We start from the raw sequence: 16,042 nt of genomic DNA, 5'->3' as shown, positions 1-16,042 counted from the left end.
CTTCAACAGCTATCCGCTAGTGCTTCAGATCCGCCATCCTCTGTCAGGAAGTCTTCTTGATCAAGTTCCAGGAAGTCCTATCAGCAATGGAAGTACTATCCCCCATCTCCCGGACTCACACGCCTTGTGCTAGTTCCAGGGGCTGCTCCCGTTAACAGCGAACTCCTAAACCCCAGCCAGCCCCCCAACAGGCCCCAGTTACGGGGTTTTGACTGGAGGCGAGGGAGCATGAATCAGCACATCATACCCCTGGCACCCGATCCTCCAATGAGAGGAAGACTTCTTTGCTTTATCCATTGCTAGTCTATCATCACCTTGGAACGATGGGTCCTCACCATAGTTCGTCAGGGGTATTGATTAAATTTCAGAGAAATCCTGGAGGACTCTCCCCCATGTTCATCGTGGGGTTCGTCTGCCCAGCAGGACATACTTCTGACAGAGCTCTTCACCCTGCTAACGGTGAGAGCGGTAGAACCTGTTCCCCGTCATCAGCAGGGTCAAGGATTTTATTCAAGGTATTTCTTGATACCAAAGAGAACTGGAGGCTTGCGCCCCATTCTCGATCTCGGGGCATTGAACAAATTCCTCCGAAGAGAGAAGTTCAAAATGGTTTCTCTGGACATTCTGATACCCCTACTCCGGAAGGGGCATTGGCTGTGCTCCCTCGAGCTCTAGGATGCCTATGCCCACATTGCCATCTTCCCCAGACATAGGAAGTACCTTCGCTTTGTGGTGGGGCAGGCTCACTACCCGTACAGAGTGCTGCCATTTGGTTTGGCCTCAGTCTCTCACGTCTTCACCAGGTGCCTGATAGTGGTGGCAGTGCATCTCGGACACTGTGTGGTACGTCTTTCCTTATCTAGACAACTGGCTGGTCAAAAGTAATTCCCGCGCAGGAGCACTGAGCACATTGGCCCTGACGTTGTGGGCACTGCAGTCTCTGGGTTTTGTTATCAACTACCCGAAGTCTCACCCTCTGTCCATCCCCCCAGCTGGACTTCATAGGAGCCAGGCTGGACGCGACTCAGGCAAAAGCGTTCTTGCCCCGCAATCGGGCCTTTGCCCTATCCTCGCTGGCAACCTTGGTGCACAACATTCAGTACGTAAGTGCCCATTTACTGCTTTGCTTGTTGGGCCACTCTGTCTCTGTCCATGTTACCCCATTAGTCCATCTCTGCATGCTCAGAGTGCAGTGGATGTTGTGGTAGCAATGGCAGCAGGCATCCCAGGACCTCAAGGCCTGTGTCTCCATCATGCAAACTTTGAAAATCTCTGTCTTGGTGGGAGAATTTTTCCAGTCTGGAGCAAGGGATCCCCTTCCAGGCTGCCCTCCCTCAAGTAATACTTAGTACCAATGCCTCTCAGGGCTGGGGAGGGAGGGGGGGCCCATGTGGACAACCTCCACATACAGGGTTACTGGACCACTCAGGAAGCTCTATGCCAGATAAACGTCTTGGAACTTCAGGCGATTTGTTACGCTCTTTGGGCATTCCGAGACCACTTGTCCCACAAAGCAGTCCTGATTTGAATGGATAATCAGGTCGTGATATGGTACATCAATAAGCAAGGAGGCACGGGATCATTCCTCCTCTGTCAGGAAGCAGTGTAGATCTGGTCCTGGGCTTTGTCGCAGGGGGATGTCTCTGCAAACGACGTACCTGCCCGGGATGCTGATTGTGCTGGCAGACCGTCTAAGCCACTCTTTTCAGCCACACGAGTGGTCACTGAACCCGAAGTGGCAGCTTGGATTTTATGTCTGTGGGGAACTCTGTGGACCTCTTCGACTCCTGGTACAACTGCAAGGTGAGCAATGTTTTGCTCCCTATTCAGAACAGACAGCCATCCACCCTCCGCCTTCACCCTTCATTGGGGCATGGGTCTCCTGTACGCGTACCCTCGTCTTCCGTTCCTCCTGAACTCTCCAGCAGGACTGGGGGACCATGATCCTCGTGGCACCCTACTGGCCCAGGCAGATCTGGTTCCCCTTCCTTCAGGACCTGTCGATCAGGGATTCCATCAGCCTCAGGATTGCGCCTGATCTGTTAACACAGAATCAGGGCACTGTGCGCCATCCGAACCTGCGACGTTGGCCTTAACGGCCTGAATGTTGAGCGCCTAGTCCTTTAGCCCCTGGACTTCTCAGAAAACATCTCCCAGGTGCTGGTGGCTTCCAGAAAGTCTTCCACTAGGAAGTTTTACCAATTGAAATGGAAGAGGTTCTTTGTTTGGCATAAGGGGCATGGATTAGATCCATTCATGTGCTGATTCGTGGACTACTTGTGGCACCTTTCCGAGGCTGGGCTTAAAACCACATTGGTCAAAGTTCATCGGGGTGTCGCTGGCATGCCCATCTTGGTTCAGCCTATAGTAGGTCGCTTTATGCAGCCCCCTGTTGTGTCATGCATAAGTCATGCCAACATTGTGTTGGCATGACTTATGCATCCTCCTTTTGAGCCTATGTGCACCTGTGAGCTGAAATTCCTCGCATGAAAGGTCCTATTCCTGGTGGCAGTTACTTCGGCTCGTAGGGTAAGCGAGCTTCAGGCCTTGGTTACGTAGCCACCCAACACGAAATTCTTTCATGATCGTGTGGTCCTGCGTACACTTCCCAAGTTCCTGCCTAAGGTCGTGACTGACTTTCACATAAATCAGTCCATTGTGTTTCCCACTTTTTTCCCCAAGACCCCATTCCCACCAAGAGGAATGGGCTTTACATACATTGGATTGCAAGATAACTCTGGCCTTCTACTTACAACGCTCAGCAGGCCATACAGTCCACCCAGCTATTCATATCTTTTGATAAGAATAGAATGGGGGGTCTCGGTGGGTAAACAGACCTTATCCAACTGGCTAGCAGATTGCATCTCATTCTGCTATGCTCAATCGGGCCTTCAGCTAGAAAGCTGGAGTTTAAAACTCACTGTGTGAGGGCTCTGGTGGTGTCTGTGGCCCACTTATGGGCTGTTCCCATCTTCGAAATCTGCAGGGCTGCGATGTGGAGCTCCCTGCACATATTCGCCACCCATTACTGCTTGGACAAGGATGGTCGACAAAACGGCAGATTCGGCTAATCTGTCCTAGCAATCTCTTCCAGACTTAAACCCAACTCTTCCAGCCTTGGGCCCCTGGTTGAGACCAGGCTGTCTCCCTTCTGGCCAACAGTACTTCAGTTTTTGTGCCTGTTGGCACCTTGTTCGGTACCCGTTGGTCTTCGTTGTTGCCGGGAAAAGCCTGGAGCTTGGTATTCACCCATCTGTGAGGACTACCATCCTGTTTGTCCTAGGAGAATGTGCAGTTGCTTACCTGTAACAGGTGTTCTCTTAGGATAGCAGGATGTTGGACCTCAGGAAACCCGCCCACCCACCCCGTGGAGTTGTTTTTCTCCTTCGTTTTATTTTTTTTCGCTTGTATTTTTCTATGTTATGAGACTGAAGGGGGACCTTGCGTGGGCTCACAGATAGTGGCATGCTGGGCATGTTTAGTGTGCCAGTCAAAGCTTCTAGACTAACATCCTGCTGTCCTAGGAGAACACCTGTTGTTATTACCTTATCAAATATTAAAACAAGGGGGCACGTCATGAAACTAACAACCAGCAGATCTAAAACAAATCATTGATTCCACAACTTGATCGTATATAATGGTGAAAAAGTACTTTGTTACCTGAGGACAAGATCAAGGTGATTAGCACAGCAGAGTTTAAAAGAGATTTGGATATGTTTCTGGAGCAAAAGTCAATACAACATTAATAGGTAGGCTTGAGAAAGCCACAAGAAATAGATCTACTTTTGGGATCTGCTGTGTACCTGTGACCCAGCCTGGTCACTGTTGAAAACAGGATACTGGGTTGATGGACCTTGGTCTGACCCAGCTTGGTGTATCTTTATATTAGATTTTGTTTTTCCTTCTCTTCCCTTTTTTTTATTTTTTAATGCAAGAGGTTTATTTTAATAACTTTGGAAGGCAGCAATAGCTGAATCTCCTTTTTGTTTGAAGGTTTTATTTAAACTATTTATGAATCGCTGTTTCCAGATTAAAAGTCGCTCAAAGCGATGTACAACCAATACAAATAAAATACAATACATATCAAATAAGCATACAACTTAAAACATAACTTAAAATTGAAAAAAATAAAATGAAATAACTGAATCTGCTGTATATCTACCTCACATATCACCCTAGCCCCATAGCCCCAACCACTGCCAAACCAAATTTTTCAGTCCTTTGCGGAATTTCAATAGATCCTTCTCTTCGCTCAGAAAAATGGGTCATTCATTCCCTAGCTTAGGGGATTGCTGAAGAAAAGTCCTGTTTTGCAAATGCATGTTTATACGCTTTCACCGATGGCAGTTGAAGCTGAGAATTCAGGTTGCTTCGTAACTTGTAGTCACTTTTATTCCACTGGATGCGACCTGAAAGGTGGAATGGGCCCACTCCTTTCGATACTTTCAAAGCCAATACTAAACATTTGAATTTCCACTGCTTAGAAATAGAAAGCCAGTGCAATTTCAGAAGCAATGGAACAGCTGATACACACTATGCTTATTCCAAAATTATGCATGCTGCCACATTTTGAATAACGTGTAACCTTTTCAATTTACCTAGTAATCCAAGGTAGTGTGTTTATAATAATCAAGCTGAGACAGCACCAGAGCAATTTTTCTATGCCCCAATTTCCAAAAATGGGCTTACTTATCTAACCCATTTCAGTCTTTGAAATGCTGTAATTGCCACTACTGATATTTGTTTTTCCAGTGACAGAAATGAATCTAGCTTTACCCCAAGAGATTTCACTTCCTCTACAGAAGAGAGCACCACACCCTCCAACAAAGGGCAGGGGATCCTGTTAGTTATCTATTCACAAACCTTTTCACCTTTCCTCCGTGGTTTGCTGCAAAATGCCAGTGGTAAGGAGAGTTAGAATGCAGAATAACTGGGTTCTAGTTCTGGTTGTGCTTTTAGCACTGTGTGATCTTGGGCAAGGTCCTTGAAATCAGCACATCATCATAATGCTGTGCTGCACTTGAGAAAAAAAAAATATTTTTCTGGCTAGCCATTTTAAAGCATTAAAATTGTGCTCAAGCCATGCACTCCAGAGGTGGCTGCATACAGTCCATAATATAAATATTTTGGAAGAGGGAGAGGGAAGACTTTTTAAACAGGGTAATAAATTCTGTATTCTGTAAACAGTCTGTAAACTCTTTGTATTCTTTGGGTTTTTAATGTGACTTGAGCATAAAACATGGCATGTCTGCTTGTGCTCTTTTTATATCTTCTTGTTTTCATTTCCATTTTGTAGCCAACTCCAATTGGCACAATCCACAGCGATGTACCAGTCCAGCCGCCTAGCCGAGACAAAGCACAGGCACACACCAAACACCAGGTGAGGCATTTGCCTGTGGGACAGGGTGTGAAGGGGGACCTACACTACCTTACCAGGTGAGGCATCTGACCTACGAGATAGGGCATTGGGCCCACACCACACACTGTGAGGCGTCTGGCCTGCGGGACTGGGTGTGGAGCCCACCAGAGAAGATTAAATCAGGTGAACAGACTCTAACCTTCCCTTTCCCCTGGTAAAGCATAATGTTAGGTAGCAGTAGTGTGGGGTTTTTTGTTTTTAAGTTGTATCTACTAAAAAAAATTATTTTCTACCCAGTCTCAAATTCCTAATCTCAAATGTTGGTGCACATTATTTATTTGAGGTCTGCAACATTTGAGACACAGGTTAGTCTTACTCTTTTTTTAATACACTGGATACGATGTAGTAGTTTGCTCCTTCACCCTCCACCCCCCCCCCCCCAACCTGATTTAACAGACATTTGCTAAACTGTTTCCCTGCAAAGGTGTCTGCTATTGGGACACGTGTCAGTAAAAATGTTTCTGGAGGATTTTCACAGGCTAGGAGGTGTGTTAAGCAGCTAGATCCCAGGTATGTAAAAGGCATGCCCTCCCCTTCCCATCCCAATAATAAATTTAGCTACTCATAAAGTGGGTGGCTCTGAAAGCATGGTTAAGACAGGGAAAATATCCTATGCACTCAAAGTTAGGAAAATAATTGCCAGCCAGGCTTGAGCTTCTTTCCGGTCATAAAGCTAGGCACCTGGGCTCAACTGAAAATCAGCTTAACTTAGCTGACCAAATCTGGACACTTTTAAATTAGGTGCTCTGCCCCCTTTAAAAAAAAAAAATAAAATAAAAAAAAAAAATTGACCACATAGTGGTTAATGCCCTGGAATACTAAATGAAAGCACTGTTTGATTTCCCAGCTGGCGCTGGGAGTGCCACTTGTTCCCATTTCCTGTACATACAGGCAATGAAGCCTGGATCACTAATGATACCTAGTGGCTGATAACAGGCACACAGTAAGCTGTAGAGTGAACTGAATCCTTTTATTATCTTTTGTGAAGGTGTGGGGTGCATAGATAAGGCACAGCTAGAAATCCAAGGAGAATTTCAGTTTTCCTAGCGTGTAGCAGATGGACTCAGGACCAATGGGTATAGTGTACGCCTGATAGCAGTTGGAGACAGATCAGATTTCAATCTGACGTCAGCCCTAGTACATATACCCCTGCAGGAAGTGCAGCTCTTCAGTATTTTCCGTCTCCATAGCAGTTAGGGACTATCTGCACGCTCGCACAGCGTTAGAGTAATTCTACCAAAGAAACCCAAAACAAGAAGAAATCTTACCTCTACAGACGAGCCCCGCTCTCCTGCGGTGACACCCTCTGGTCCCTCCCCCAGCTGAGAATTCCTGAGGTGATTTCCGCGATCCCTCGGAGGTTGACCTCTGTCCAGCAGCCAACCCTCGGCATGGACGTAGCCCCCCGGTAACGGATGAGGCTGAGAGGCAGTGGGTGCAACTTCAAGCGAGGCAGTGAAGGTATTTTCCCTCTCTCCCCCACCACCCCCCCCCCCCCCCCCCGCAGCTGGAGACTGCCGGAATGAGACCGGGAAACGCCAAGACAAGGTAAGGTAGAAAACTTCTTTAAAGTCTCTGAACTTCGAAGAGTCGCACAGGTCGCCATCCGGCACCAGTGCCACCGGGTTGATCAGCCCTAGCAGGGCTAGGCCCTGGTCAGATTCGGGGGTCCTCCCACGTGGAGCCCCTCCGATGTGGTCGCCATACTGGCTGCGTGGTCGCCGTCGCCATTTTGGCCTATTCGCCGCCTTGTCCGCCATCCCGACCCATGCGCACAGAGGCAAGCCGTGCACACAAATCTCGTGCGCACATCGGCACGCGCATCATTGCCGTGCGCATAGCGATGCACACAACCACACGCATACTGTGCTGGGCACATAAGTTTAGCCTGTGCGCACAGCAGCACGCTCTTCTTATTGAGCTCACAACCTTGATGCACCGGAGCACATAACTAGACCGCCCGGTCCCTGTATTTTTTTACATGCACAAGACATGGGACCACCGGAGAAGAAGCTCAGGGCCTTTGCCCAACATGCTACATCAGAGCTGCGCAGCATGAGGAAGCCACAGCCCTGTGTATACAGTGCAAGGAGGCCCTGGGGATTCAGCCCATGGCCATTCCCAGCCGGTGCCGGGATCCAGCTCCTCGAACAGTATGCCGGACCTCGTGTCCCCCAGCGGGAGCCTCCCTCAAATGGGGTTCCCCAAGGACACTGCGCCTCTTAATTTAGACCCAGCATCCATCTCCTGAGTGGAATTCTTCAAAGGCCTGCATACCTTCATCCACATGCAGCAGGGGCCTCCTATAACATGACCACAGCCTCCACCAGAGGGCTCCACCCTCAGGGACACGGACAACTCAGACGGCGACTCAGAACCCCTGGAGGAAGGGGAACTCCCCCCAGGGACCGAAACCCACCGAACCATGAGGCGTTTCTTCACCAAAGACGAGCTTCCAGACCTAGTCACACACAACCTTAAAGAGCTCGCTATCCCGGGCACAAGTACCTTGGGGGAACCTAAGATGAACCCCCTCCTAGAGGGACTCAGTCAGATCTCCCGTCATTTCCCACTATTACAAGCCATCCAGCAGCTAATTGACTTGGAATGGGAAGCCCCGGAGACCACGTTCAAAGGGGGAGCGTTCCCTGGCAGCCATGTACCCTCTTGATCCCGCTGCCAAAGATCTCCTGGCATTGTCCGAAAGTGGATGCCATGGTCTCGAAGCGCACTACTATCCCAGTTGAGGGAGGAGCAGCACTCAAGGATGCCGAAGACAGACGCCAGTAACATTCCTCATGGATGCTGCTTCTGATCTAGTGCGCACCGCAGCTAGAGGTATATCATTCGCCGTGGCGGTCAGAAGACAACTCTGGCTCCGAAGCTGGTCGGCCGACGCATCGTCCAAAACAAGACTCACAAGGATGCCATTCAAGGGAACCCTCCTGTTCGGAAGCGAACTAGAAAAGCTAGCCAACAAATGGGGTGAATTCCCACTGCCGAGGCTACTGGAGGACAGGAATAAGAGAAACCAGCAGTCCTTCCCTCCGAACCTCTAGGACAGAGGATCACAGTGCTTCAACCCATACAGAAGCACAAATCAAGCAGCTCGCCCTGCAGGCAGGAGCCAGTCCTTTCAGAACAAGCACAATAAAAGGGGAGCCGGCTTGGGGCTAGGTCCCAGCCGCACCCCACAATGAAAATCAGCCGACCTGTCCAAGGGAAGAAGCCATAGGGGGCAGACTTGCTCTATTATACCAAAGCTGGGTCGAGAGAACCTCGGACAAGTGGGTCCTAGCCATCATTCGAGAGGGATATTATCTGGATTTCCACCAAATCCCTCCAGACAAATTTGTGGAATCCCCCTGCCACGACCCCCTCCAAGAGGATGGCAGTGGAAGCTACACTGACCAGATTACTTGCCTTAGAGGCTATAACACCGGTGCCCTCACAACAAATAAATACTGGACACTCACTATTCCATCTATTTTATCGTTCCCAAGAAGGAAGGGACATTCCTGCCCATCCTGGACCTCAAGTCTGTCAACCGCCACCTGAAGATTCCTCGCTTCCGTATGGAAACACTACACTCGGTCATGAAGGTGATACAACCGGGAGAATTCCTTACATCCCTGGATCTGTCTGAAGCCTACCTGCCCATTCCTGTCCATCAAGAACATCAGCGTTTTCTACGCTTCACGATCCTGGACCATCACTATCAGTTCCAGGCACTACCATTCGGGTTAGCCACAGCACCCTGGATGTTTACCAAAATCATGGTGGTAGTGGCAGCAACACTGAGGAAGGAAGGAATCCTCGTAAACCCCTACCTGGACAATTGACTGATCAGGGCCAAATCCCCAGAGGAGAGTCACCAGGCGACAACAGAGTCAAAACTCTTCTGGAGAGCCTCGGGTGGGTGGTCAACACAAACAAGACCTGTTTTTACAGCCCTCCCAATCCCTGGAATACCTGGGAGTTCGGTTCGACACCAAACAAGACAAGGGCCATCCTGACACCGAGAATGAGAGCAAAACTGATGACCCAGCTGCGAACCCTGTTGAGCGAGCTTCGTCCCACAGCACGGGACTACCTCCAAGTCCTCAGCCTCATGGCATCCACACTGGAAGAAGTGCCATGGGCAGGAGCTCACATGAGCCTCCCTACAGCACTCTCTACTGTCACGATGGAGTCCGCTGTCCCAGAACTACACCATTCGTCTCCATCTCCCAGACAGAGTTCGGATCCAACTGCGATGGTGGCTACAAGAAGGCCATCTGAGCCAGGGAGTGAGGCTGTCCTCACCGACCTGGATCCTGCTCACCACAGACGCCAGCCTACAGGGATGGGGAGCGCACTGCCAGGAGCTAACCGCCCAGGGGCAATGGAACAAAGAGTTGGGATGGAGCACATTTAAAACTAATCGCAGAAAGTTCTTTTTTTACTCGACGCACAATTAAACTCTGGAATTTGTTGCCAGAGGATGTGGTTAGTGCAGTTAGTATAGCTGTGTTTTTAAAAAAGGATTGGATAAGTTCTTGGAGGAGAAGTCCATTACCTGCTATAAGTTCACCTAGAGAATAGTCACTACCATTAGCAATGGTAACATGGAATAGACTTAGTTTTTGGGTACTTGCCAGGTTCTTGTGGCCTGGATTGGCCACTGTTGGAAGCAGGATGCTGGGCTTGATGGACCCTTGGTCTGACCCAGTAAGGCATTTTCTTATGTTCTTATGGAACATCAATAGTCTAGAAGCACGGGCAGTCAGACTAGTCTGCCTATGGTTCGGTCACAGACTCCGAGACAAATCAGTCAGTCATGTCAGACAACGCCACAACAGTGGCCTACATCAACCGTCAGGGAGGAACCAGAAGCCAACAGGTGTCCCTGGAAATAGACCCCCTAATGACATGGGCGGAAGCGAACCTTCAAGAGATCTCGGCTGTCCACATCGTGGGGAAAGACAATGTCGCTGTTGATTACCTCAGCAGAGAAAGTCTAGATCCAGGAGAATGGAGACTGTCGACCACAGCATTCCAGTTGATAGTAAGCTGTTGGGGAACACCAACCATGGACCTCTTGGCAAACTGGTCCAACGCCCAAGTGCCCAGCTTCTTCAGACGCAGACAGGAACCTCAGACCCAGGGAATCGATGCCCTGGTACATACCTGGCCACAGAAAACTCTACTATACGCCTTCCCACCGTGGCCCTTATTGGGCGCAATCATCCACAAGATAGAACACCACAAGAGACCAGTACTTCTGGTGGCCCCGGATTGGCCAAGAAGACCGTGGTACGCAGACATGCGAAGGCTACTGACAGGGAGCCCTCTTCTGCTACCGCCACACAGGGATCTGCTCCAACAAGGGCCGCTCCTCCACGAGGACCCAGCTCGATTCTCTTACAGCCTGGCCTTTGAGAGGACTCGCCTGAGGCAGAGCGGATACTCGGGGGCAGTAATTGACACCCTGCTTCGAGCACGCAAGTTCTCCACATCCCTAACATATGGTACATAAGGATTTGGAGAGTATTCGAAGCCTGGTATGAGGACCGCGACATCATCCCACACTTAGTCATGATTCCCGCGATTTTGGAATTCCTACAAAACGATCTACAGAAGGGATTGTCTCAACAATTAAATAAGGATAAGTGGCATAGAGCACACAGCGCTTAATTTCCTACTGGAATTAGTTCACCCTATTTTTAACTGTAGTCAACCATCTGGATGAATTGCTACTAAATTCAATTCCCCATGTGAATTTCTTTAAATGTAAACTCCTTATCATATACCATATTATTCATAATATTATTTGTTACCGAATATTAATGGCACCACCTATGTAAATTATGATATACATTTTTCTTTGATATAGGTGCCCTATTGTAAACTGTTATGATGATAAATAACTTAATGACGGTATATAAAAACTCTTAAAATAAATAAATAAACTCCAACAAGGTACAGGTGGCCGCATTGTCATGCTACGGAACCAAGAGTGAGGACAGTAGCCTAGCCTCTCACCCGGATGTCTCCCGCTTCTTGAAGAGAGTCAAGCAGATCCCACCACCCCTAAAGTGGCCGGTGCCTCTATGGAACCTCAACCTGATCCTAGACTTCTTAGCAGGAGCCTCCTTCAGACCTCTCCGTGACCTGTCCTTCCGACTATTAACATTGAAAACAGCCTTCCTTGTGGCAGTCTGTTCGGCCCGTCATATCTCCAAGCTACAAGCACTGTCCTGCCAGGAACAGTTCCTCAGACTCACTCCGAGAACCATCCAGTTACGCATGGTCCCGTCCTTCCTCCCCAAAGTGGTTTCTCACTTCCATCTCAACCAAACCATCTCGCTACCATCGCCAGACGAACATAAGGATTCGGATGAATCTCGCTGCCTGCGCCACCTCAACGTCGGCAGACTCCTAGTCCGATACCTGGAAAGGTCGGAATCCGTACGAAAGATGGATCATCTATTCATCCTTCACAGCGGGAAGAGGTAAGGGGAAGTGGCCTCGCGGGCAACCATAGCCCGCTGGATCAAAGAAGTTATCAAGGCGGCCTACGTAGAAGTAGGCAAACCACCGCCTTTGCAAGTCAAGGCCCATTCCACTAGAGCCCAGGCAGTGTCTTGGGCAGAAACCAAGATGCTGTCACACGCCGAGATATGTCGGGCAGTGACATGGTCGTCCATCTACACCTTCTCCAGGTTCTACCGCCTGGATGTTCAGGCTCAAGAGGACACAGCATTTGCAAGGGCAGTACTAAGTGGGCCTCAGGCAGCCTCCCACCCGGTTCGGGAGTAGCTTTTATACATCCCATTGGTCCTGAGTCCATCTGCTACACGCTAGGAAATGGAGAAATTACTTACCTGATAATTTCCTTTTCCTTAGTGTAGACAGATGGACTCAGCATCCCACCTACGGCTGCCATCATTCGTGGAATCCTCGGACAACATTCCCGAGAGCGAATTATTCACGGGTAAGCCAAGCTATCCCGCCAATTAGGACACCCATCCTACCAGGTGTCGACGTTTCCTGGTTGAGGGCACTGGCAGTCTCCAGCTATAGCCAATTTAACCAGTTCATGTTAATCATGTTAAGCAAGTTATAAAGTTAATCAAGTTATACAAGTTATTCAGCCACTCATATATCCACAATTGCTTTTCGAGGAGAATACTGAAGAGCTGCACGCCCTGCAGGGGGATATGTACTAGGGCTGACGTCAGATTGAAATCTGATCCGTCTCCAATGCTATCAGGAGTAAACTATACCCATTGGTCCTGAGTCCATCTGTGTACACTAAGGAAAATGAAATTATCAGGTAGGTAATTTTTCCATTGCTGCTGTACAACTTGTCCAGCTCCCAAACAAATAGGAAGTGAAGGCAGTTATACTGCTGCACGGAAGGAGTTCAGACCCATTGGTGCATGTTCATGAGGCTGAGAATGGAAAAATTGCCACTCAGGCTTTTCAGTATCTCAGTGTTCATGTCTTTCATGGTCCTATCTAGCCCCTGCAGTTACTTTAGTCCTCTAAAGGCAGTCTTTAGACTTTTTTTTGCATATATGTATTTTTTGGGTTTCTTTTGCTCTGCTTTTTTGCCCCCATTCTTTCATGATCCCCTTCCTGTTCCTCTCATGTATCTCTTGTCTGCCCGCCAATCTTTTCTTATGCTTCTACCACTAGCTGTCGTCTGAACAGGATGAGGTTTGGGAACCTCAGGGCAGTTGGCAGCCCACTGAGGAACCTATAGGATCTTTTTTAGCCGTCAGCAAGTTTGGGATGGAGGTCGGTCCAGATACATGTGACACAAATGAGCAGAATGGGGAGGGGGACCTTGGAAAATCATCTTTGCAAAAGCTCAAGTTTGAAAAGTAAAGCGAAAAGAATGAAGCCATTCAGTATAGTCATTCGTATTCAGTGGAGTAAGGGGTTAGGAAGAGTTGTATAACTGGATTTAGTTAGCAAAAGAAGCCTTGATAAAGGAAGATTGGTTCTTACATGCTAATTTTCGTTCCTGAAGTACCACAGATCAGTCCAGACAAGTGGCCTTTGCATCCCTACAAGCAGATGGAGGCAGAGAACCAAAGACTGAGGCACTGTTGCATAACCGAGAGTGCCACCTGCAGTCCCTCAGTATTGACCTGTACCCAAGCCAGATTAGAGAGAAACCACCCCAGGTATTGTGTAAATGAGGGGAAAACACTTTACCCGAATGATAGACTCCTAAACAGAGCATAATCGCTAACAGACCAAGGGAGAAAAAAAACAACCTTGCTATCCACTGAAGGCTCTGAATAAGTACAATCTGACAGCTCTTTCCAGAAAGTGTAACATAAGACTAACTTGCCACCAAGGTCTTGAGGAAATCTACACAGGGATGGGTCTCTGGACTAATCTGGGGTACTTTAGGAACGAAAATTAGCAGGTAAGGACATTTTTCCTTTCCTGTTTGTACCCCAGATCAGTCCAGACAAGTGGGATATACCAAAGCAACCGTACACTGGGCAGGTCTGCGAAAGACCCCCATGCAACACACTTTCACCAAAAGATGCTTCATCTGGAGCCTGAAATTCCAACCAGCAGTGGCAAGAAAAAGTGTAAGAATGATCACGTTGCTGTTCTACAAATCTCCTGCGGTGAAACCAATTGACATTCAGCCCATGAAGCTGCCTATACCCTAGTAGAGTGCACATGCAAGCTTTCTAGAATTCTTCTCCCTTTACAAATGTAGGCCAAGACAATTGCTTCTTTCAGCCAACATGCTATTGTGCCCTGGGAGGCCTTGCGACCCTTTTCTTGCACCTCCAAACACAAACAAATGTTCCGATCACCGAAAACCATTGGTGACCTTTAAATAACATAACAACAGTTGGCGAACATCCTCCCTGGAATCCAACTCAATCATCCAATTTGGAAAAGCTAAAAGCTCTACCAACTGATTCAGATGAAAAGAGGAACCACTTTAGGAAGGAATTGAGGGCACAGTCACAACAGCACTCCCTCCAAGATTCTCAGAAAGGGCTCCCTTACAAGGACAATGCCTGCTGCTCTGAAATTCTTCAAGTTGAACAAATTGCCACCAGAAAAACTACCTTCAGAGTGAGGTCCTTCAATGATGCCTTCCTCAGTGGTTCAAATGGAGGCCCAAAAAGGACCTGCAAGACTAAGTCCAAACTCCATGCTGGACACAACCTTTGCACCAGTGGGCACAGATGCTTGACCCCTTTCAGAAACCTCACCACATCGGATTGAGAGGCCAACAACCTCCCTCTGAAGCTTGCCTCTGAGACAACCCAAGGCTGCCACCTGAACCTGCAGGGAATTGTAAGCTAAGCTCTTAGGCCAATATGTGTGGAATTTCCACCTGCAACAGGTCAAGACCGACCTTCCACACACCAGCTGTCGAACACTCTCCACACTCAGACATACCCCATAGATGTGGTTGGCCTCCTAACTTGAAGCAAAATGGAAATTACTGGTTCCGAGTAACCTTTCAATCACAAATGTCTCCTCTCAAAAGCAAAGCCGCGAGACAGAAGTAATCAGCCCAATCCGAGAAAATAGGACCTTGTCTAAACAGCCCCTGTAGATGAGCCAACCTCAGGGGCCCATCCACTGCGAGCTGGACCAGATCAGTGAACTATGGACAACATGGCCATTCTGGTGCGACCAGAACCACTTGACCTGGATGTCTCTCAATGCATCAGCACCCGGCCTATTAGAGGCCATAGAGGGGAATACATACTAAGAATCCCTGGGGGCCATGGAAGAACCAGAGCGACTATATGCCCTCGGCATCGACCTCCTTACTATGACTTAAGAATCTTGCCACTTGGCATTGTTCCTGGACACCATCAAATCCAGACTTGGACTGCCCCAACGGGATCAGATGAGATTGAAAACTTCTACCAACAGCTTCCACTCTCCTGAGTCCAACTGTTGCCGGATGAGAGAGTCCACCTGCACATTGTCCACTCCCAACTCATAAGAATCAGCTGTCCCCTTCAAATGTAACTCTACCCAGACAAAAAGTTCCTGAGCCTCCTGGGCCACTGTGCAACTCTTCGTTCCCCCTTGCTGATTGATATATGCTACTGTAGTGGCATTGTCTGAAAACACTGTGACCATCTGACCTTGGATCAGCAGAAGGAACTCCACCAACGCTCTGCACACTGCCCTCCTCTCCAACTGGTGGATCGACCATGCCACTTCTGCTGGTGACCACAGACCTTGCACTGTCTCCAGCAGACTGTTGCCCAACCCTTGAGGCTGGCATCCATGGTCACCACCACCTAGCTTGGGATCTCCAATACATCCCCTTTCCAAATTTGACCGAAACAGCCACCACAAGAGACTGGACCTGGAGGCCCCCAGTAGTGGCAACTGTCAATGAAACTCCTCTGACAACAGATTCCACCATGAGAGCAGCACCCCCTGCAGCAGATGCATGTGAGCAAATGCCCAAGGTACCAAATTCAAGGTAGATACCATCAACCCCAGCACCTGAAGATAATCCCAAGCCCTGGGGGCTGGCATCCTTAGTAAGCGTCCCACCTCAGCTTGCAGCTTCTGAATCCTCTCGGAGGTGAGAGAAACTTTGCAATGCGGGTATCTAATTTCACC

At 48.7% G+C, this 16,042-nt stretch overlaps 1 protein-coding gene across 1 annotated transcript in view; it reads left to right on the top strand.

Annotated features, from left to right (window-relative positions):
* Positions 1–16,042, top strand: part of CSNK1G2 (casein kinase 1 gamma 2) — a 92,048-nt gene that overhangs the window by 70,981 nt on the left and 5,025 nt on the right. The window contains exon 10 of the mRNA XM_029613938.1: positions 5,297–5,380. Within this exon, the coding sequence (XP_029469798.1) occupies positions 5,297–5,380 (84 nt within the window). The remainder of the gene's footprint in view (positions 1–5,296; positions 5,381–16,042) is intronic.

Source organism: Rhinatrema bivittatum, chromosome 8 (assembly GCF_901001135.1).
Source record: "Rhinatrema bivittatum chromosome 8, aRhiBiv1.1, whole genome shotgun sequence".
NCBI lineage: Eukaryota > Metazoa > Chordata > Amphibia > Gymnophiona > Rhinatrematidae > Rhinatrema > Rhinatrema bivittatum.
Note: the sequence above shows the minus strand (reverse complement) of the source record. Positions and strands in the feature narration are given on the sequence as shown.